The 24,145-nt window shown below is 51.1% G+C and overlaps 1 protein-coding gene across 1 annotated transcript; it reads left to right on the forward strand.

Moving 5' to 3' along the window:
- The first annotated feature begins 1,526 nt into the window (after positions 1–1,526).
- On the forward strand, positions 1,527–22,295 carry SDR42E2 (short chain dehydrogenase/reductase family 42E, member 2). Its single transcript, XM_065919288.1, has 12 exons — positions 1,527–1,581; positions 2,368–2,552; positions 3,026–3,121; positions 4,608–4,665; positions 5,328–5,446; positions 6,113–6,188; positions 10,551–10,633; positions 12,417–12,554; positions 13,102–13,167; positions 14,692–14,755; positions 16,782–16,855; positions 22,056–22,295. The coding sequence occupies exons 1-12, from the start codon at positions 1,527–1,529 to the stop codon at positions 22,293–22,295; spliced, it is 1,254 nt and encodes a 417-aa protein (XP_065775360.1).
- Positions 22,296–24,145: the final 1,850 nt, after the last annotated feature.

The following is a 24,145-nucleotide window of genomic DNA, read 5'->3' on the forward strand; positions in this document are numbered from 1 at the left end:
CCAGGGACAGCACTTGATCCAAGCCCTTCTGGCGCATGTGTGCCGGTGGCCTGTGAGGGCCCTGCCGTCGGTGAGGTGGACAGGGCAGCCAGGGTTATGTGAGTTCATCTGGCAGACGTGGATGCTGAGGTGCAGGAAGGTTAGAAGGACCTTGCCCAAGGGCCCATCCAGGAAATTCGACCTGCGGCAGGGGCCCAGCCTTTGTCACAGAAAGCATCCGCGCAGGATAGAAAAACACTCTGGAGCCACAGACTGTTCCCCAGCGCAGAGTGCCCTGGCCTGGAAGAGGAGGGCTCCACTCTGTGGCTCCATTCCCCCTCCCACTGGGGGAACTGGACTCATATTCTGTGATGACTGAGATCTGGGGTGTAGCGCTTGTATGGGGCCTGACCACATCCCTCACTCAGAACTATGGCCAACAGGGCAGAGACTAGAACGTACCATACAGCGGTCCCAGACTCCCTCCTGTGACCACCACCAGCAACACCTGTGGGCTCATCACTCGGTCATTCAGTCACACAGTTGCACCTGTTCTTTCTTTTTTTTATCTTAAATTGAAGGATAATTGCTTTTACAATATTGTGTTGGTTTCTTCCATAGAGCAGCATGTATCAGCCATAGGTATACATATGTCCCCTCCCTCGCACCTGTTCTTCTTTTATAACCACTATGCAGAGCAGAGTTTACTTCTCTCTGTAGCCACAGGGCCTGGCACACTCTGGTAGACCCAGAGTACCCAGTACACATTGCTGCTGTTATTAATGAAGATAATGGTGATCCGGCCTGTGGTCCAGCCTTAATCTCAGGTGGAGCAGGAGGTATGGGATGAGATGATGGTGACAGTGACTGACAGCCTGGCTCGCTTTAAGTCTTGAGTGAGGAGGACAGGATCCTCAGAGCTGGACCCCAAGGACCGCAGACCTTATCCTGAAGCCCACAGAGGGTTGGGCAAGCCTTGTGGTGTCAGCCAGCTGCACTACTGGGGATCTGGGAGAACCAGAGGCAGCAGTTGTCAGGGCAGAGGTGGTCCAGCCCTCGTACAAGTTAGCAAGGCCCTTTGGGTCCCACGTGGCTCCCCCCTTCTTTCCTCCTCCAGGAAGCCCTCCCCATTTCCCCATCAGAAAGCAGTCACTGCGCCCCCCTCCCCCAGTCAGGTAGCACGATTTGATCCATCTCCCTCTAACACTACATGGGAACCGGGCTTTTAAGGAGCTGGTAGAGAAGTGGGGAATGTTTGGTGTAAATCTCAGCCATGTGGTTTGGGCCTTGGGTTCCCGAGCTGTGAATCCCACGGCCTTGGCTGCTTTGTCTCCGACTCTCTGAGGAAGGCAGCAGCCACCTTGGAAGCTCTCAAGATTCCTACAGGGATAGGTTTGGGAACTCAGGGGGTCTCTAATTCCCACCAGCAAGTCCCCTAACCCCCAGGAGTCTGATAATCCACATGACTCAAGACAACTCCAGAGCATATGCTCTTCTGTTTTTCCCTACAGGTGGATAGATCTCGAGGCCACATGGCTCAGTAGAAGATGAAGCCCAACCCAGCAGGCTCCTCCCCAGAGGCCTGCAAAGCTGCAGGACAGGGCCGGCAGAGCTGCCCTGTCTGTCAGGCCTGGGGTGGGGTCTCAGGCCTGGGGAATCTGTCTGAACCTGGGCTGGGGTCTAGTGTAGTTCTAGAACCTGGATCAAGGCCTGATGCTGCTACAGGACATGGCCCAGGGTCTGGAGCAGTGTTGGGCCCTGAGCAGGGGCCTAGTGATGTTCTGGGACTCAGAAAAGGGTCTGGAGCAGTGTCAGGCTCCGGGCAGAGGCCTAGTGATGTTCTGGGACCCAGACAAGGGTCTGGAGCAGTGTCGGGCCCTGGGCAGAGGCCTAGTGATGTTCTGGAACCTAGACAAGGGTCTGGAGCAGTGCCGGGCCCTGGGCAGGGGCCTAGTGATGTTCTGGAACCCAGACAAGGGTCTGGAGCAGTGCCGGGCCCTGGGCAGGGGCCTAGTGATGTTCTGGGACCCAGACAAGGGTCTGGAGCAGTGTCCAGCCCTGGGCAGGGGCCTAGTGATGTTCTGGGGCCCAGACAAGGGTCTGGAGCAGTGTCCGGCCCTGGGCAGGGGCCTAGTGATGTTCTGGGACCCAGACAAGGGTCTGGAGCAGTGTCCAGCCCTGGGCAGGGGCCTAGTGATGTTCTGGGACCCAGACAAGGGTCTGGAGCAGTGTTGGGCCCTGGGCAGGGGCCTAGTGCTGCTTCAGGAGCTGGGTTAGTACCTGATTCAGGAGCTTCACCTTCCCCTGGCCCGGAGGTAGGGCCTGGACCCAGGCGGGGATCAGGGGCTGGGCAGAGACCCAGTGAGCCAATGACAGCCCCAACACCAGCTCAACAGCAGAAGACTCAGGCCACCCCTGTGCAGGCCTCAAGGCAGAAGATTGTGGTCACCGGAGGAGCAGGCTACCTGGGCTTCAGCCTGGGTTCCAGCCTGGCCAAGAGCGGCACCTCTGTCATCCTGCTCGACCTCCGCAGACCCCAGTGGGAGCTGTGCCCAGGGACCGAGTTCGTCCAGGTGCAGTGATGGTGTCTTGGGGGACGGGCGGGGTGCAGGCCGAGGTCAGGAGTTGGTGTCTGATGTGTAACCGGTGGCTGGTAGTGAAGAGCACAGGCTCGAGTCAGACTCCAGCTCCCAGCTGGGCCACCACGGCCACAGGGCCCCGCACCTCTGAGCCTCATGTCTTTATTCACAGAAAGGGGACACCAACCGTATCTGCTTCACTAGAGATTGTGGGGAGGTGAGGAGACAGTGCGTGTAAATCTCTGAGCATGTTCTCTGTGACTTAGCTCCATAGAGGGGGCTGATGATGCTGAAGACGGACGCCCAGTGGAATCACCTAGTAAATCCTACCCCACAGCTTGTCCGGGCTCTGCAGATGCTAGGCCTGGGTGGGGTCAGGGGGCTGGCTCTGGGACCTGCCACAGCTGTTATGTCTGATTAACTTGGGCCCAGAATGCCTACCTCTGTGTCTTTCTTCTCTGTTTCAGGCTGATGTCCGCAATGCAGAAGCCCTGCACCGTACCTTCGAAGGGGTGGACTGTGTTTTCCACGTGGCCTCCTACGGAATGTCTGGTGCTGAGCAGGTGAGACACCCCCCCACACACAGGGCTTAGGTCCCGGCTCTGCCTGCCCCCACCTAATGCCTGGGAGTTCATTATGCGCTTCACCTATTCTAGGGAGGATCTGGGCTACACCCAGCCTACATTTGGCCCGTGACACCAAATGCCAGTTCTGCCATTTTCTAGCTGTGTGACTAGGAAAGTTAAGTTAACTTAACTGAGCCTCTGTTTCGTCATCTCTTAAGTGAGGACACAACTAGTGCTGATGTCACAACCTCCCCAGAGAGCAGTGTGACAGTATCTGTCAAAGCATACAACAGCCTTTGGCTCAGAAATTACACTTACTTATATTACTCTTGCCTGGAAAATCCCATGGACGGAGGAGCCTGGTAGGCTGCAGTCCATGGGGTCTCGAAGAGTTGGACACGACGGAGCGACTTCACCTTCACTTTTCACTTTCATGCATTGGAGAAGGAAATGGCAACCCACTCCAGTGTTCTTGCCTGGAGAATCCCAGGGACGGGGGAGCCTGGTGGGCTGCCGTCTATGGGATCGCACAGAGTCAGACATAACGGAAGCGACTTAGCAGCAGCAGCAGCAGCAGCATATATTTGCAGCATTGGTTTTAATAACAAAACAGGAACTAACCAAAATGCCCATCCACTGGGGACTATGTAAATAAATTGTGATATAGCCTAACAATGAAATTCTATGCAGCCATTCAAAAGAAGGAGAAAGAATGAGGTGGCTCAATATATGCTGATAACAGAACAATTTCCAAGGTACGAAAACAGCATTTGACACATTTTTTTAAAAAAATAAAAGGCATATACTCACATTTGTATTAGAAATGGGAGGGAAATTTCTTCTTCGTTGCATATTAGTTTTACCGTTTGAGTAGTTTTAACCTTGTGATTGTATTACCTATTGAAAACAATGGCAACAAGAATAAATATAGCTGGAAAATCAGTATAGCACCCACTTCCCTGTGTGGTTGTAGGGATTAAATGAGATGCAAAGGCCTCGCCGTGTCCCTGATACACAAGCAACTCTCACTGTGGCCCAGTTGTTTTTACGTTTTACACCCCCGCCCTCTCACTTGGGTAGACAGTATTACTGTCTCTGTCTTATGGATAAGGAAGCTGAAACTTCTAGAGCCACGAAGCACTCCAACACATCTGAGGCTCTTTTATGTGTCACGCCGTGCGTCAGGTCCTCTCACGGGGCTTATTAAATCCTGCCAACCACCCAAGGGGCTCTTCCCTCACTTCATAGGTGAGGGAGCTGACTGCCAGATGCGAGTAGCCTGCATCTGGCTACCGGTAGCCCAGGCAGATGGGAGCAGAGAAGGGCACTAGAGTCCAGGGCCCCCCCACTACCAGGGACCCCTCGGAACCCCTGCCTCTGAGCTGCAGCACCCCCACCCTGCCCCACCCAAGCCCAGCCACACAGGCTCAGCTACAGGGCTGAGACAGCACCTCGACTCTCACACCTCCATCTTGCCTTTTAGCTGCAAAAAGAGCAGATCGAGTCTATAAACGTTGGAGGCACCAAAGTAGTGATCGATGGTAGGCGCTCAGGGCAGATTGTGATCTGCTGTGTGTTTGCCGCGTCTTTTTTCACCTGGGCTGCCGCAGGCCCAGCTCTGGGGGCCAGGGCAGGGGGACAAAGGTGGGAGCCCCCTCCCACCCCCTGCCCTCCCCCGTGAAGGGCCTGTGGGCAGCACATCCTTCCTGTTCTGCGGGCGTGCCCAGGCCCTGGCATGGGGCTCAGTGTGAGCTCAGGGTGTCTGGGGACACGGGAGTGGAGTTTGTGCAGAGGGCTTAGGGGTTGGGAGCAAGAAAAGTTGCTGAAGTTCCAAATGAGAAGACCCACCTCTGGGCTCTCTGGGCATGTCCTGCCTTGTCCTCCATCCTGTTTTTTCTCTCTGATTCTAGAGTGTGTTTTCCTTGTGTCCCCAATGAATGAGACTTTCTTCTGACCTGTCCCTGGCAAAGTAGCCACACTGAGAAGGAAGAGTGAGCCAACCTGGCCCCCAAGGACTCAGAGCAGGGCCTTGACCCCTCCCCAAGTGAAGGGAAGGAGGCCCTTCCCTCCTGAGGCAGGGGGTGTGCTGGAGAGTGGGGGGAGGACTCATCCAAGGAGGTCCCCATGGGCACCCCTCAGCCGACTCCCTGCTCACTTCAGCGGGGTGTGTGTGTGTGTGTGGCTGTGTGACCTGTCACTGCAGCTTGTGTCCGCCAGCGGGTTCCAAGGCTTGTCTACACCAGCACCGTCAATGTCGCATTCGGCGGGAAGCCTATAGAGCAAGGCGATGAGGACTCTGTGCCATATTTCCCACTGGAGAAGGTACCTGGCTTCTGGGAGAAGTGGGCAGGGTGGATGTGGGACCCACAGTTCAAAGGGCAAGGATGGGCAGAGTCAGGGTCAACTTCACAACTCAGGGTGAGACCCAGGAGCAAAGAGTCCCCAAACGACATGGTTCAAGCACTCTCCTACTTCAGTCATGCCAGCAAGGGCTTTGCAATCACACCGACCTGGCCTTGAACCAGCAAAGTGACTTTCTGCCGTGGGACCCTGAGCAAACCACTTCACTTGGAGGTTCTCCTTCTTCATCTGGGCATGATAACACCACTCTGTGGGGATGTGGAGAGCTGGAAATGAGACGATGATGTGAAAATACCACGTGGGCACAAGGATTCAGTGTAAATAGTCCATCTGACACGCATCCAGATCCACATCCCAGTGCAGCCGATGTCCCAGTACAGGCGATGTGGCTGATGGGAAACTCCACTATTACTGCTCTGAACTCTCTCCTCTGTTCGTGGCCCCCATCCAGAGGGAGAGGAGGGGCAGTAGGGCTCAGGGCTTGGCTATATCCCAGAGGGGGTTCCAGAAGTGAGCTCCCATTGGTCAGAAGCAGAAGTGCAGCCCTGGGGCCAGGAGGTCTGGGCAGTGTGATCCGAAGTGTCCCTGACCCCACCTGGTGGCTCTGTTCTCCTTGTCCTTGAACAGCACACGGACCACTACTCCCGAACCAAAGCCATCGCTGACCAGTTGATCCTCATGGCCAACGGGACGCCTCTGCCAGGTAAGTATTGGGGACCTGCTCACAGCAAACATGCGTGCCCACTGCTGCCTGCATGAAACACATGAGCGATTCTGTGTATGTCTCTGAGGTCCAGGGCCTTGGATATTCACCATCCAACAAATTCTGAGCACCTACACTCAACAGGGATACGGCCTGGAAAACATCAGACCCAATCTCTGCCCTCACGTTGCTCATGGTCTGGTGAGGAGACACTTGGGTTAACCCAAGTCTAGCCCTCTTTTCTGCCACATAGGAGGGCATCCAGTTTGGGGGAATCCTCTTCTAGATAAAAAGAGTACACATTTATGAATATGCAGTGAGGTGTGGCGCTTTGGAAGGGCTGTGCAAGTGAGGGGTGCTTCAGGAACTCCCAGAAAAATTGGCCTTGGTTGCCCAACTGGATTGCTTCTTCTTATCACATTGTCATAAACAAATAAAAATAGAATAAGGACAGGTGGCAGCATGGTGCAATGACTAAACACCCACATACAGGCATCAGACTGAACTGAGTTCAAATCCCAGCTCCACCACCTTTCAGCAAAAGTCTCCTATCACTTGACAGCATCTGTATAAGGTAAGAGATCCAGTTTCTTTCCAAACTCAGGAGTCAAATATATTCAGGTAAAGGCCTGGCTATCCAAATTATATTTGCTTTCTGAAATTCAGAAACTAAAAAGAATCAGAAAAGCTGGTTTCTTTCACTGTCTAAACTCAGGAGCCAAGTGGATTTAGAGGGTGAAGGTTGCTTGGTATCATAATCCCCAAATTTACAGGAAAGAAATCTGAGGCTAAGAGGTTAACTGACCTAGATCAAGGTCACACAGCTCTTAAGTGGCGGACGTAGGGTTTGAAAGCCCACCTCCCCCCAGGGGAGTCTAACACCAGAACCTTGGGGCTTAACCACTGTGCTCCACTTAGCTGTGGCTGAGTGGTCTCTGAGCATGAAAGCTTTCCCCTAAAATCCTCCCCACCTCACCTCCTTACCCTGGACCTGTCAGACCTCAGTTGTATCCCAGTGGGAACATCCAGCTGGGTTTCCCAGGAGTTTGAGTCTGTGCAATAGAACTCTCTTCTCTATCAGGGCCTCCCCTGGCTGGACCAGCACTCCTACAAGTCAGACACCTAATCCTCCAGCTGAGAATTATTTATGCAAGCATCCCCAGCTTTCCATGGTCAGGACAGTCATGGATACCCTGGGCCCCGCCCCTCTGTGACGTAGCCGCCCAGTGGCCAATGTCAGCTGCAGCCTGACCAGCCTTCCCCCCCGACCCCCACCCCATGCCCAGGTAACCCAGAGTTCAAAATTAGCTCCAGGCTGTCTACAGAAAAGCTCACTTGATACCTGCCTCACAGGAGTCCGGCCGCAGTCTCCCTGGGTGATTTCCAGTCCCTGCTCCCCCAGCTGGTCCCTGAGAGACTGCCTCTAGCCTGGCATGGAGTGGCCTGGGCCCTGGAGCAGAGTCTGAGACCTGCAGACCCCAGCTCCACGTGAAGGCACTGTGTCTTCATGCCTCTGGGTGTGTGAGTATCCTGGGGCCACCAAGACGAATCACCACTAACCTGGTGGCTCGAAACAGCAGAAATTTCTTCTCTCACGGTTCCCGTAGTTCACAGTCAGATGTCTGAAATCCAAGTGTCATTTGGGCTGCGCTCCCTCCAAAAGTGTGTGGGAGACTCCTTCCTTGACTCTTCCGGCTTCTGGTGGCTCCAGGAGCTTGGGGTCCTTCATTGGTGGCATCACTTGGCATCAGTCTGTGCCTCTGTCTTCATGTGGCCTCTCCTCTTCTCCCTCTGTGAGTCTCTTATAAGGACACCTGACGTTGGATTTAAGGCTCAACAGGATAATCCAGGATAGTTTTGAAAGGTTGTTGCTGAGCGATAAGACGCCGGGATTCTCGGCCTCCGGAGGAGACGAATTCAATCCGGGGCCAGAGATGAGGCTGGATCGCTCAGAGCTTTTGTGTAATAAAGTTTTATTAAAGTATAAAGGAGATAGAGGAAGCTTCTGACATAGGCATCAGAAGGGGGCAGAAAGAATACCCGCCTCCTAGTCCTTAACTGTAAAGTTATATAATCACTCACAGTCTGTTAATGAAAAGAAAGGAATGTCTTAGAATTTAGAATGGCACCAGATAATTCATCCCTGGCCATAAAACGATTGACTTGAATCTTGTAGAAGGGCAGTTTACCAAACAAATAGTTTCATTTACATAGATTAGGGGAACAACATCTGAGTAAGTAGGTTAGGCCATTTGGCGGAACCAACTTGAAGATAGAGCCTGGGGTACATTAACATAGCTTAAGACAACATTTCCATAAGAAAAAGAAATGTATTGGTTAACTCAAGGTTTGAGAGTAGTTAGCTTCAGGTGAAACCAGGTGTCATGGCAACACAGCATTTTAAGAGAAACCTCCTTTTAAATTTGTATAGAGAAGAAAAAAATATCGCTGGTTTGTTTCCTCCTGCCGCTTAAGAGAGATAAAAATGTCTGGCACTTGCAGCCTGTTTCCTCTGTTTGGAGACCCCTGGCCTTCCTGCCTGTTACCCTCTCAGCTTCATGTTTAGATCCTTAATTACATCAGCAAAGACCCCTTTTCCAAGTAGGGTAGCATCCATGGGTTCCAGGACACAGACATAACTTTTGGGGGCCCGCCATTCAACCCACTACACTGGGCTTCGTGATTAAGTGAGGGTGCTGGAGAAGGAACAGTCAGGGAAGCTATGGAGAGTCAGGAGCAGGCTATGAACTGGTGTCACTGTCCCTGGCTAATTTACAAAGAAAAGGGAATTTATACTAGAAGGATATGTGATAGCTTCTGGAAAATATGATCCAGAAAAGTGACCACCAGGGCTTAGAAATGACAGGGTCAGGGCGATTCCAGGGACCTGGGAGGCAGGAGCTGGTGATCAGTCTCTCAGGGTGAGCCCACTCTTAGGATTTTAGATCCCATGTCAGCGGGATGCACAGACTTATGTTCCTGGGTGAGAAGATGGCAGGACTCAGCCTGGGTCCTAGAATGCCACCTCAGAGAAGAGAGGTGTATCTAGACTGACATTCCCCCCCAGACCTGGTGCAAAGGGGAAGGAGCTCCCAAAGAAAGGTGGGCTTCCGGTCCCAGAGGGTGATATACACTCAGCTCCCCAAACTGGGAGCAGGCTGCTTGGGGAACCTGAGCCTCGGGGGAGTGGAACATCTACCAGGAGGCTCCATCTCAGTTAAGGAGATGGGGTTGGGAGTCAAATAATTTACAAATAGTAGCTGAAAAAGTTTTAAATCTTAAACACAAATGAACTAGAATAAATTGAAAATTTTGTAGACTTTCTTAAGGCTTGAATATGTTTGGGGCAGCTCTTCAGGCTATACTCCTAGACCTCCCCCCACAGGGTGACAGGCTCCCACTTCCACCAATGGGGACCCCTCAGTAGAGAATTTGGGAAACCCTGGACCAAGCTCTATCTTATTGTGGAAACTCTGCTGACACAGCAGAGAGGGGGAACAGACCTCCAGATCTCATGCTAATGGCTCTAGCCTTTTCCTTTCTGGTTGTCTGGAAAGGGTAACTGCAACCACTAGTTACAAAGCATCCATTTTCCATGTAAAGAGACCAAGGCTGAGAGAGCTGAGGGTCTAGTTGTTAATATTGTGTCTCCAGAGCTGTTAGTAGAAACAGCTTGAACCTGGGTCTCCATCTCAGCTCCACTAGGTTGAGCTGTGTGCCCTTAGGCAAATCACATCTCTTCTCTGAGCCTTGGTTCCTTTTTCCATAAAATAGAGATAATAACAGCTCCCACCTCATAGGGCTGCCTGGAGGGAAAAATTCAAGGCTTACCAGAGCATCAGATGAGGGCACCAGACACAGAGTAAAACCTCTCTGAGAGCCCTATGGACCTTACCTAATGACTAGAAGAAAGAAAGAGCTACAGCTGTTGGCATGAGGGCACGTGGGTCTGTGCACATCTGTAAAATGGGCACAGTAGGACTCTCGTGGGAGTCAAAGGCGATCACGTCTGTCAGAGCTGGTTAAACTCTCATGGGCCATGCACATAGGTGTTGCCTCTGTTACTGGCCTGTCAGTTTTGTGAGTTCAGGGACCATTTCTTGGTCCTCCTTGGATTCTTCACAGCGTCCATCCCAGGACCCAATGCAAAGCGGGTGGGGAGGGGGATGATTCTGAATAGGGTTTGTTGAATGACTAGCTGATCTTCAGAGAGAATAATTAATTGAATGAGGAAACTCCAAGGACCTGCCTATCCCACTAACCTGCCCAGGTAAGGACCAGGAGATGTGGACAGCCTTTCTATCCCCCTTCCTGCTCATCCACCCCTTCCTAGGTCCCTGACTGCCCTCCCCTGTGTCGTAGGAGGAGGCTCTCTGAGGACATGTGTGCTCCGACCCCCAGGGATCTATGGCCCCGAAGAGCAGAGGCACCTGCCCCGCGTGGCGGTACGTTGTTCCAGCCCGAGGCTGAAGGCACGGGAGGAACCGGCTGAAATTGTGTGAATGAGGTCCCATGGTCACCATGTCAGTCTTGGGTCAGTGCCCCAAGCGGGGGACCCTCAGTTCTGGGAGAACTCCTGCTCTTGGGGGTACTCCAGCCAGGCGTGGTACCCATGGAGAAGACATGGAGTTACAACCCCAGAGAGGCAGAGGAAACTGTTGCCCTGCTCAGATGTGGGCTCCCCGAGGGCCAGAGGGCTCATCTCATGCTGCTGGGTCTTCACACAGAAAACTTCTCTCCAAACAAGGCTGGGTGCCAGGGATATGGCTGCAAGGGGCTCTGGATCCTGTCCTCAGGTTTCTCACAGCCTAGTCAGGGAGACAGGTGCCACAGTCACAGGTTCAGGGTGGTAAGGGCTGAGGTGAGAGGGAGAAGATGGGAGACAGCAGAGAGGGCCTGGCAGGGGATGTCCAGGAGGGCTTCCTGGAGGAAGTGACACCTGTGCTGTTTGAATAGGGAATGAGCTAACCAAGGAAATGGGGTAGTAGAGAGAAGGTGATCCAAACAGAGGAGAGAGTTTGGACATAATGCTGGAAATGAAAACCAGTTCCAGGTTTGGGGATGTACTTCCCTGGAGGCTCAGATGGTAAAAAATCTGCCTGCAGTGCAGGAGACCCAGGTTCGATCCCAGGGTCGGGAAGATCCCTGGAGAAGGGAATGGCTACCCATTCCAGTATTCTTGCCTGGGAAATCCCATGGACAGAGGAGCCTGGCAGGCTACAGTCCATGGATCACAAAGAGTTGTACACAACTGAGTAACTAACACTAACAGTGAACAAAATAGACAATTCTACCCCCTTCCTGTGGGCTTTATATCCTCACAGGAAGAGAAACAGAAAAAACACCTCACATGACAAGGAATAGTCGAAGGTGCCGGGGACTGTGGAGGAAGAGGGAAAGTGCACCGGGATGGGGGAAAGCCAGGGTGCCGACAGTCAGGGAGTCTCTTTGAGTATGGACACTGAGCCCCTTGAGGTGACCAGGTGTTTCACACAGGTAGGCAGAACCTTCCAGGCAGAGGGCATGGGAGGTCCAAAGCTCTGAGGTGTGAACCTGCTGGCATGTTCCAAGGAGGAAGCCAAGTGCCTGGGGCTGAGTGAGACCAAGGGGTTCGGTGGGAGGCAAGTCAGAGTGTTGCTGGATCCAGAGCAAAAGGGTCTCCTTAGCCATCTGACCTGCCAGAAAGGTGTCCCAAAGGTTCTGAGCAGAAAAGACGTGATTTGACTTAGGATTCAAAAAGATCCCCAGCTGCGTGGAGAACAGACCACAGGGGCTTTGGGTGGAAGTGGGGGACCAGTTAAGAGGCTATTTCAGTATCCAGGTGAGCAATGAGGGTGGCAGTCAAGGCAATGAGGAGTGGCTAGATTCGGGACAGATAGTAACAGCTGAGACAACTGCGTTTGCAGATGGGTTGGGTGCAGAGAGGGAGGGAGGGGACAGCCAGAGGGGGCTGCAGAGCTTTGGCCTGAGCCCTGGGTGCTGTGGGCCGAGGGAAAGCAGGAGTGGCCAAGTGGGGTCCGGCACTCACAGGACAGGGCAACTCTGCCTTGCCTATCTGGCAACCAAATGGGCCACCAAGTGGAGACGTCTGCCAGGAAGGTTTAGTGGGGCTGGAACAGAAAGGTCTGGCCTGAAGCTAGAAATTGGGGAGCCGTCTGCCTGGAGATGGAATTAAAAGCCATTTCCAGGCTTCGTCTGTGTTTCTCACCCTGTCCCCCCCTCCACCAGAGCCACATTAAAAAGAGGTTGTTCATGTTCCGATTTGGGGACCGACGGACGCAGATGAACTGGGTCCACGTTCGCAATCTGGTGCAGGCACACGCGCTGGCCGCCGAAGCCCTCACCGCCGCCAAGGGCCACGTGGCCGTGAGTCTCCTGCAGTGCTCCCCCTCCTTACCCCCCAGGCTGCAGGCAGGCGCCCCCCCATCCCTAGGGGATTCCTGGCTCACACACAACAGATCTCGCCAACTCAAATTGCCTCATGGGCTTGTCAGCCCAGGAGAGCTGGGGGGCGGGGAGTGGATGATACTTTTTAGAGCATCCTTAGCTCCTTGAAATGACCCTGAGAGGTAGATGTTGTTGATCCCAGAGTGACAGTCTCCAAACGCTAAGCATCTTACATATATTGTTATATATGTAAGCCCAAGAGGGAGATCAGCCCAAGAGGGAGATCCCATTATTATGCTCCCATTTCTCAGATGAAGAAACTGAGGCACAGAGAGTTTAAGTGACTCCATTGAGGTCATACAGCTAGTCAGTTGGCAGCCCCGGAATCCAAAGGGACTTGTTCAGATCTTTCTCCAGGGCTGCTCGGGAGAATGGAGAGTTGGGGCAGCTGCTAGGAGCCATCAGAGAGGACGGGGTCAGGTGATGGCCCTGTGCCTGACATCCCCCTCCCCGCGTGTCCCCTCAGAGCGGGCAGGCGTACTACATCAATGACGGGGAGAGCGTCAACCTCTTCGAGTGGATGGCTCCACTGGTAGGTTCCCAGACAACGTCACCAACCCAAGTGAGAATTCCGGGATCCCCACGTCTTCCTTCCCTGTCACTTTTTCCACTTTCCAAAAGCTCAGGAGGTTTCACATGAAAGACCAGCTTGGCAACAGTGTCTACTTGGGTGACACTGGAACTGAGTCATGACCACCCCTTTAGGAGGCCAGGAGCTCCCCGAGTTTGCCACGGTCCCTCTCAGCCCACTTCCTGACTTATGTTGATGTCTTGTGAAGTTTGGCTTGTGGGCCCCCCACCTCCGTACTTTATAGGGAGGCCCTGAAAGAGGTAAGCAGGAGGTGGGCAAAACACAAAAGGAGGTGCTGGCCTTCACAAACGGAGGCACAGCCCCCACCCTGAGAATCCCGGCCTCCTCTCCCAGCAGCCTACAGACTCCTTGACAGGGTCGACCAGAAACCCCACACTGGAGGCTATATCTTCAGGGTATTCAGGCCCTTTGCATGTCAACTTTTAACAGCTTTATTGAGATATAATTTATAGACCATACAGTTCACCTATTGAAAGCATACAAACCAATGGTTTTTAGTATTTTAAAAGTAGTATGACCATCACCGAAACACATTTTAGAACATTTCGTCACCTTCCCCAAAAACAATCCCTCCAAAATCCATACTCTTTGGCTGTCATTTCTGTTTACATCTCATCCCACCCCACCCCTAGCCACAGGCAACCACTAATCTCCTCCCTGCTTCTATAGACTTGCCTGTTCTGGACATTTCCTATGAACAGAATCATACAACATGTTAAGTTTCTTTCATTTAGCATAATGTTTTCAAGGTTCATCCTTGCTGTGGATGTGGCATATCAGTGCTTCATTCTTTTTTATTACCAAAAAAATAATTCCATTCAGTGGATATGCCAAGTTTTGTTAATTCATTCATCAGTGGATAGAAATTTGGGTTTTCCCAAATTACTGTTATCAATAATGCTATTATGAACATTTGTGTATTAATAGTTGTGTGGACATATGTTCTCATTTCTCTTGGGTCTACACCTGGGAGTGGAATTCCTGGGTCATACATTCCCAGGTGGTGCTAGTGGTAAAGAATCTGCCTGCCCGTGCAAGAGATGTGGGTTCGATCGCTGGGTAGGGAAGATCCCCTGAAGGAGGGCATGGCAACCCATCCAGAATTCTTGCCTGGAGAATCCCCATGGACAGAGGAGCCTAGCAGACTACTGTAAATTCTATATAAGTGCCTTAGAGTGTGTTTGGGTGAAGCAGATGTAAAAAAATAACTAAATGATGGGAATGAGCCCAAGTTTAAAAACCTGCTCTGTGCTGTCAATTCCCAACTTAGTTTTCCAGGTCATAGTGTTTCATTTAAAGACTGGTGTAAACTTAGGGCTGGCTGTGGGGTCTGCCCGCTCTGGTGGGCAGATGAGGAGGGGCCAGGAGGTGCTCTGACAACTCTGGGGTAAAGGCAGTTTGTGGCCTCTGCACATTAGCCCTTCAGGTATCTGTTTTCTCGCCTCAAGCCATGTTTCCTTGCAGTTTGAGAAGCTGGGGTACAGCCAACCCTGGATCCAGGTTCCTACTTCCTGGGTTTACCTGTCAGGTAAGGAAGGGTGTGTGTGTGCGTGTGTGTGTGTATGTGTGTGTGTGAAAACCCTCCACGTGCCAGATGTACATGCATTGCTGTTCAGTCACTCGGTTGTGTCCGACTCTTTGCAACCCCATGGACTGCAGCACGCCAGGCTTCCCTGTCCCTCACCATCTCCCAGAGCTTGCTCAAACTCATGTCCATCAAGTCGGTGATGCCATCCAACCATCTCATCCTCGGTCGTCTCCTTCTCCTGCCTTCAATCTTTCCTAGCATCAGGGTCTTTTCTAATGAGTTGGCTCTTCAGAGGTGGCCAAAGTATTGGAGCTTCCAGTTCAGCATCAGTCTTTCCAATGAATATTCAGGGTTGATGTCCTTTAGGATTGACTGGTTTGATCTCCTTGCAGTCTAAGGGACTCTCAGGAGTCTTCTCTAGCACCACAGGTCGGAAAGCAGCAATGCATTACCTCATTTTAAACCCAGAGCCAGGACCTAGCTGAAAGGCACAAAATTTAAGGAGACCTGCACTCTCAGGAGTCAAATGCTCCAAACCTGATCTGCACTTGCCCAGCCCTGAGAGCTGGTGCCTCCTTAAATTTGCCCTCGAGGCACCTTACTCACTTCACCCTAGTCCCGGCCCTGTTTAAACTCTACCCCACTTGCAGGTGGGTGTGATTAGGCCCATTGTAAAGATGCAGCAACTGAGGCCCCGAGAGGTTAGCAGCCTGCCCACACACAGGGCCATGCTGAGAAAGCAGGAGAGGCAGAATTCACACTGGGCTCATCTGACTCCATAGCCCACTCCCAGCCCCACTGCTGCGCTGGAAGGTGCGAAGCCAGGCAGAGGATGGGGAGCCCTGAGGCTGCCCCATCCACCAAGGCCAGCCTGGAGTTAAGGCTGCTTTGGGACATATGGAGGTTCAGTTTTGACCCTGGGCCTTTCCTGGTGGCTCAACAGTAAAGAATCTGCCTGCAGTGTAGGAGACCCAGGCTTGATCCCTGGGTCGGGAAGATCCCCTGGAGAAGGGAATGACAACCCACTCCAGTATTCTTGCTTGGAGAATTCCATGGACAGAGGATCCTGGCAGGCTACAGTCCGTGGGGTTGCAGAGTCAGACAGGACTGAGTGACTTTCACTTTCTCCTCCTCACCCTGAAGGTCAGTCTTACTCCCACGCCCCAGTGTCTCTCTGCTGGCCTCCTTCCAGCTGGAATGCTGAGCGTGTGTCAGGCATGGAGTGATCAGCCCCAGGGGATAAGTGGCCCTCCAGTCACAGATAGCTGAGTTCCTGGACAACCTCAGCTGGATCTGTTGCTCTTTAAGAGCACTGGGATGCTTGCCATTGAAAGCTGGGGTTTGCAGAATTCTGTCTCCCAGGGCACCCGCACAGAATGGTTCCCCTGCACAGCATCGCCACCAAGAGTGACACTCCTGACCCCCAGCTGAGAAAAGTTCAACTGCAGCTTCTGGCAGTTTGAGTGAATTATCTATAAATTCCCAGTTCCCAGTGAGCTAACTGTAACTCAGAGCTTCTTACCCTTCGCTGCACAGTAGAATCACCTGGGAGCTTTTAAAATCTAGAAATGCCTCAGCCACATCCCAGACCTATTATCTCAGCATTCTGCCAGTACAAGGGGATGGGGGAAGCTGGAACATTTAAAAAAGTGATCCAGTATAAAGCACATGTTGAGTTCAATCACTGCCCCAACTTCTTTCTCTCTGACTCAAGAGAGCATACCGGAATAGAAGTGAGAGAGACATGGTTGTAGATATCACTTTGAATCTGCTCAGATTTATTTTAAGATGTCAGGCTTTTAATGTTAATAACAACTTACTTGTGACATATTTCATCACCAAGTAAAGTGCCCCTGGCTGTGCTGAGAAACTGATTTAAAGGAATCCCAAGAACAGGAAAATATTGGCAAAGAGAAGATTACAGCTAGCAAAGCAAATAATGCCCCCAACTGACTTGCCCCTGAGAGCCTCCCTGGAGTTTGCGAAGAGCAGGCACCTGTTCACTGGTCCCTCTCTCCCCACACAGCCACGGTGATGGAGTATTTGCATCTGGCCCTGAGGCCCATCTGCAGCCTCCCGCCGCTGCTCACCCGGAGTGAGGTAAGGGAGCCCCTATGCCCTGGTGCCCCTCACTTGCCTTCCTGCCCCTTCTCCTTTCCCACTCTGACACCATAACTGGATGCTTGTCTGAAGTCTCAGAACCTCCCATGTGTGCCCAAATCTAGGGCCAGCTCCTTCATCATGTCCCAGCCCCTGGGCTTTGGCTTAGGCTGTGCTCTCTTGGTCTGAAGGGTGACCACTCCAAGCCCATCCTTCATCACTGTCATTTCATTCATAAGCAGCTTGCCTTCCCAGCCAGACTGGAGGCTCCCGAAGGCAGGTTCCATGACATTCACTTTCTGGAATGTCTCTACTCCCCAACAACTGTCAACGTGCACGCACGCACACACACACAAGGCACACACATTCAAGATCACAGTTTGAGGCTCACAATTTCTGCTCATTGAACAAGTATATATTAAGTAAGGACCTACTGTGTTAAGAACACTGTTCTCAAATAATGATGATGCATTTTATATTTGCATATAGAGTTTAAAAGAGATGTTTTGGGGAAAAAAAGGATGCTTTTATTTAAACATTACTTTTTCATGTATTTCCTTTATTTAGTCTTGGTTGTGCTAGCTCTTCGTTGCTATGTGCAGGCTTTCTCTCTAGTTGTGATGAGCAGGGGCTACTCTTCCCGAGGAGCGCTGGCTCGAGGTGCAGGGGCTTCAGTAGTTACAACACACAGGCTCAGTAGTTGTGGCTCATGGACCCTAAGGCACATGGGCTCCAGTAGTTGCGGCACATGGGCTTTAGCTGCTCTGAGGCATGTGGAACATTCCCAGATCAGGAATTGAACCCATGTCCCCTGCATTAGCAGGCAGGTTCTTATCCACTGTACCAGCAGGGAAGTCCTAAAACAGAGGATGTTTTAATGCAGATTGTAAATAGTAAAGCAACAGTGGTGTTTGGTATTACTTGCAAAATCCTTTCTCTCTCACTTGACTGTCTCTGATGCACTGCTAAGTTAGGAAGACCAAAAAGATTAGTATCTCATTTAATGGTGAAAAACTGTGAGCACTAGAGTGAACCAATCACTGATTGGTTCAAGGCTTCCCAGGTGGCTCAGTGGTAAAGAATCTGCCTGCCAACGCAGGAGATGGAGGAGACATGGGTTCGATCCCTGGGTCGAGAAGATCCCCTGGAGGAGGAAATGGCAAACCACACTGTATTCTTTCCTGGGAAATCCCATGGCCAGAGGAACCTGGCAGGCTACCATAGATGGGGTCACAAAGAGGTGGACACGACTGAGTATGCATACACACACCAAGCCCCCACCATTCTAAAATTGGCTTCACACCAAAAATAAAATAAAATAAAATAAAATTGGCTTCACATTCAAAGCTCAGTGCTCCCCACTTCAGAGAATCAAGAATGGGCCATGGAAAGAAGCACTTCCCTCTGGTTTCTCCTTTTAGCCATCCGGACTAGCAGAGAGAAGAGAAAAATAAAAATAGGGGCCATCTATTGAGTGGTGATGAAGTGCCAGGCACTGTGTTTATCTCATTTAATCTTGACAACCACTATACACGGTGGATTCTGTTGTCACTTCCATGTACAGAGGAGGAAGCGAAACACATGGCTGGATTGGGGGGGGGGGGAGGGTAAAATAAACTGCCCATCACCATTTGCTTATGTAGCAGCGCTGAGATTTGAACCCAGACCAAATCTAAAAGATTCCAAGCTTAACCACTAGCTTGTGAAATGTCAGGTTTCATATTCACATAAAATAACTGCCAAGGTACTGCTGAATTGTGGTCGGGCTGAGAGCTGGCTCCTCTTTCTCTCCCCTCGCTTGAGGTTTCCTTGTTCAATTTGGGGGCAAGGGATCCCTAATTAGTTGGGAAGTTTCTGGGCACCGTGGCTCTGGCGCCTTCTGCTGGCCAGTCTATGACATAATAACCAGCCCTCTAGTTGACTTCATAGCCTTTTTTCATTCATTTAACTTGTATTGAGCACCTACTGTATGCCAGGCATTGTTCTGAGGAATGGAGGTAGAACAGTCCTTACTTCCTATTTGCATATACAGCTTAAAAGAGATATTTTTTTATTGAATAATAGTTGACTTATATGTCTTAATTACTGCTACACAACAAAGTGATTCAGTTATATATCCTTACATTTTTTTCTTTAATATTATTTTCCATTATGGTTTGGGATTTCCCTTGAGGTTCAGCTAGTAAAGAATCTGCCTGCAGTGCGGGAGACCTGGGTTCGATTCCTGGGTTGGGAAGATCCCCTGAAGAAGGGAACGGCTACCCACTCCAGTATTCTGGCCTGGAGAATTCCGTGGACTATTTAAGTCCATGGGGTCACAAAGAGTTGGACACGACTGAGCGACTTTCAAATATATATAATCTGGGGGGAGTTGTGTTGGGTCTTTGTTGCTGTATGCAGGCTTTCTCTAGTTGCAATGAGCAGGGACCACTCTTCTTTCTGATGCCCAGGCTTCTCACTGTAGTGGCTTCTCTTGCTGTGGAGCAGAGGTTCTAGGTATATAGGCTTCAGTAGTTGCAGCAGAGGAGCTCAGTAGTTGCAGCTTGTGAGCCCTAGATGCGGGCTCAGTAGTTGGAGCCCACAGTCTTTAGTTGCTCTTTGGCGCGTGGAATCTTCCTGGACCAGGGATCAAACCCATGTCCCCTGCAGTGGCAGGCGGATTCATATCCACTGTACCACCAGGGATGTCCATATCATAGAATAGTGAATATAATTCTCTGTGCAATACAGGCCCTTGTTGTTTATTAAGAGAGGATGTTTTAATGCAGTAAACAATAATAACTATAAACAGTAATAATTATAAATTTTATAATTTATATATAAAGTTATAATTTATACATAAATTATATAATTATTAATTATAAATAGTAATAATCTGTTTATCCCTGGTGGCTCAGCCAGTAGAGTCTGCCTGCAATGAGGGAATCCTGGGTTTGATCGCTGGGTTGGGAAGATCCCCTGGAAAAGGGAAAGGCTACCCACTCCAGTATTCTTGCCTGAAGAATTCCATGAACTGTATAGTCCGTGGAGTCGCAAAAGTTGAACACAATTGAGCAACTTTCACTTTCTTTCCATTATGGTTGATCATAGGATATATAATTTTGGGAGGAGTTGCATTGGGTCTTTGTTGCTGCACTTGGGCTTTCTCTAGTTGTGATGAGCGTGGACTACTCTTCTTCCTGATGCCCGGGCTTCTCACTGTAGTGGCTTCTCTTGCTGTGGAGCACAGGTCCTAGGCATATAGGCTTCAGCAGTCGCAGCAGGGGAGCTCAGTAGTTGCAGCTTACTGGCCCTAAAGTGCAGGTTCAGTAGCTGTAGCCCATGGGCTTAAGTTGCTCTTTGGCGCGTGGAATCTTCCTGGACCAGGTATCAAACCCATGTCCCCTACACTGACTGGTGGATTCTTACCCACTGTACCACCAGGGATGTCCATAATCATAGAATATTGAATATAGTTCTCTGTGCTATATAAGACCTTGTTGTTTATTAAAAGAGAGTATATTTTAATGCAGATTTTAAACAGTAATAATCTGTATATCCCTGGTGGTTCAGCCAGTAAAGAGTCTGCCCGCAACGTGGGAGTCCTGGGTTCAATCCCTAGGTTGGGAAGATCCCCTGGAGAAGGAAATGGCAACCCACTCCATTAGTCTTGCCTGGAGAATTCCATGGACAGAGGAGCCTGGTGGGCTACAGTCCATGGGGTCATAAAGAGTTGGACACGACTAAGTGACTAACTTTCACTTTCATAAACAGTAAAGCAACAAGTGCTGTTTGGTATTATTTGCAAAATCCTTCCAGTCCAGTCTCTGATCTGACTGTCCCTGATGCTCTGGTAAGTTAGGAAGGGCAAAAAGATTATAATCTCACTTAATGGCGAGCTCACAGCCCATCCAAGGAGGAAGACAGCCCAACAACCAGGCAACTCAACACACTGTGATAAGGACTATATTGGGGGAAATGATGAGAAAGTTCAGGGTACACAGAAGAGGCATATAAACCAATTCTGAGGAAGTTAGGGAGGGTTTCTCAAAGGAGGTGACATCCAAGCCTGAGATCTGGGACCCCTGTTTATCTAGTTCACAGCTGTATCCCCCAAAACCCTGAACTTGCTAGCTGAGGCAAAAAGGGACAAGAACTGGCCTCTCTCCCTCTTTCCCACACTAGCTTTCATGATCAGGGGCTTGACCCCAAGGGCTGTTACAGGGCCACAGCAGAATCAAGCAGCTAGTGGACTCCTTCCCAGTGTCCAGCTGAGGAACTAAAGCGGAAGAAATGAATCAGGTGGGAGGGTATCCTCCCAGTCCTAACATAGCAGGGAAAGGCATGGGCTAGAATTTGGCTCCCTTGTGTGGCCCTGGGCAAGTCACTTAACCTCTCTGATCAATTTTCAAGAGGAGACGGTGGTATTAGCATTTCAGAAGATTAAATGAGACGAGGCCCAGAAAGAATTTAGCCCGACAGGCACAGGGTGCCAAATCAGTACTTGTTAGCTGTCAGTACTACCTTTGAAGCCTGTGGGCCCCAGGACTTCTGCCAGCAGGGAAGGCTGCTCAGACCCTGGAGAGTCAGCACTTCTGCATAACTGAATTCCTCTCTTAGGGAAGCTCAGTTAATCAGCAAGGGAGTGAAGGCTGTGCCCAGGGACCTGCCTGCCCAGACTCGATCTGGGGCTGTGGGCTGAAAAGCCCAGGGTGTCCCCTGGAGACACTTATTTCCGGAGAGCTGCACCCAGGCTACAGGCAGAATGTATCAAGGTCCTCCTGAGCCCCAGCATCTTCTAGGCCAGGGAAGGGAGTGCAGAGGTGGGGCCTTTACTTTTGGGGGACTGAGAGATTCAGTAGGGTGAGGAGAAGCAGAAAAGACATCCTGGAGGCGTCGCCCTCAAAGAAAATGGGGGCGGAAGAGAGAAAGGAAGTCCTCCCCATGAGGACATCGAAGGCGCGAGATCCAACACTTTGGGAAAGGAAAGGAAAGTGAAGTCGCTCAGTCGTGTCCGACTCTTTGCGACCCCATGGACTGCAGCCTCCCAGGCTCCTCCGTCCATGGGATTTTCCAGGCAAGAATACTGGAGTGGGTTGCCATTTCCTTCAAATCGCTGTGCGACGCAAGGGAAATCCCTACCCTCTCCCGTCCCAGTGAAACAAGGTTGCTTCCCACGCCCACTAGTCCAGCCCCGCGGCTGTCCCGCCTCTCCCCGCAGGTGCGCAGTGTGGCCGTGACGCACACCTTCCAGATCGCCAAGGCCCGCGCCCAGCTTGGCTACGTGCCGGACAAGTTCAGCTTCGCGGATGCAGTGGAGCGGTATGTGCAGTCAACAGCCGGGCGGACCCCCGGCTCCACCGCGCGGACGCTTCTGCGGCTGCTGCTCGGTCTCTTGCTGTTCCTTGGCCTGCTCGTCCTGGCCCTGCGCTTCCTAGGCCTGCAGCCGTCCGTCGTCTGACCGTCATCGCCGACCCATCCCTGCTCCCGCCTCGCCTTCAGGACTCGGACCAGACCCTGCTCCGCCCTCCGGACTTGGGCGCACCCTGGAGTCCTGGACTTGTCCCTACCACGCCCTCTGGGCTTGGGTCTGCCCGGGGCGCAAATGGCAACCCACTCCAGTATTCTTGCCTGGAGAATTCCATGGACAGAGGAGTGGGCTACAATCCATGGAGTCGCAAGAGTCGGACACGATTTAGCTACTAACTCAACATCATCTGGGCCCCTGCGTTCTGACCCCGCCCCTGCCCCGCCCCTGTGTTTAGACACGCCCCCCTGCCCCGCCTCTCGAGTCATGACCACGCCCCTGCTCCTCCCTTCGGGTCTTGAGCTCCCTCTGGCCTGGAGAGGATGCCACGGGAAGGTCCTAGCCTCACAGCCTACTCCTCCTTCCAGGCCTTCTCCCCGTCCCTACCCAGGTCTCACCCGCCCCAGGGTTCTCTCCTGCTCTAGTTCCGCCCTCTTCCTGGCTCTACCTGTAAGCTTGAGCCCGCCCCCTGGTTTCTCCCCAGGGAATTAGCCTTGCTCAGCGCTTGGGGTAGGGGCTTCCCAGGTGGCGCTAGTGGCAAAGAACCCGCCCGCCAATGCCGAAGACATCAGACTGGGTTTGATTCCCCGGTCGAGAAGATCCCCTGGAGAAGGAAATAGCAACCCACTCCAGCATTCTTGCCTGAAGAATCCCATGGACAGAGGAGCCTGGCGGACTACAGTCCAGAGCGTAGCAAAAAGTCCGACACGACTGAGCAAGCGAGCACGCCCTATCCTTCTGGATCGGGTCCCTCCCCTCTTCTACTTGCGATTGGGTCCTAGCCCCGCCCCTTCCGTCTGGTTCCACCCCCTCCAGTCACGTCTCGGGCGAGTTCGTAGGGCCTGAGCGAAGAACTGAACTGAACTGAACTGAACTTCAGCCACTTGTGCAAGCTGGGCAGACGTTTGCAAGTTTTCGCTGTCTGTTGCTACCTCTCTAGGGACACAGACCCTCCTTGCTGCCCTAACTTCCCTGGGCTTGCCCTCAGATTGGGATCTTAGAGTAGACCCATTCTAGGAGCACTGTGTTTGATCCTCTGCTAGGCTTACGTTTTGGGTTCTCTCACTCATCAGACCTCCTGTGTGTTGGTAGCCAGGGTTGGAAGGAAACCTGAGACCCGGGCTTCTGCCTAGCCCTACTTGGCCTTTTTGGGTCTCCAGGGTATAAGTCTGGGGATGATTCAGCTTAGTAAGCACAGGTTTTGGTACCAGAAGGGACATCAAAAAAGAAAAAACTATATTTTTTAGGGTGATAAAAAGATAAAACCTCCAGTTAAAAGTAAATAAATCCTGGGGGTGTAATATACAGCATGGTTACTTTAGTTAATAATGCTATATTGTGTTTATGAATGTTGCTGAGAGTAGATCTTAAGTTTTTATTACAAGAAAAATTGTAACTGTGGTGATGGAAGTTAACTAAACATTATGACCATTTCACAATATATACATATAGCAAATAATTATATTGTACACCAGAAACTAATATAATGTTACATGTCAATTAAATCTAAAAAAAAAAAAACCCTTTTAAAGAACTGAATCTGTTGTAAGGCAGAAACCAAGGCAATATTGTAAAGCAATTATTCTCCAATTAAAAATAAATAAATTTAAAAAAATTTAAAAATGAATCGACTCTCTGGGGAAAATAGCAGTAAGTTATAATGGGAATTTTTAGAAATTAATTGGTCATACTTTTTTTATTTAGTGTTGCTTCTATTTGTTCCTGAGGGGGCCAGTAGTGATCACCATAGTCTTTAATGTTTAAACCACAATATTTCTTAATCC

The sequence above is a fragment of the Muntiacus reevesi genome, chromosome 2 (genome assembly GCF_963930625.1).
Source record: "Muntiacus reevesi chromosome 2, mMunRee1.1, whole genome shotgun sequence".
NCBI lineage: Eukaryota > Metazoa > Chordata > Mammalia > Artiodactyla > Cervidae > Muntiacus > Muntiacus reevesi.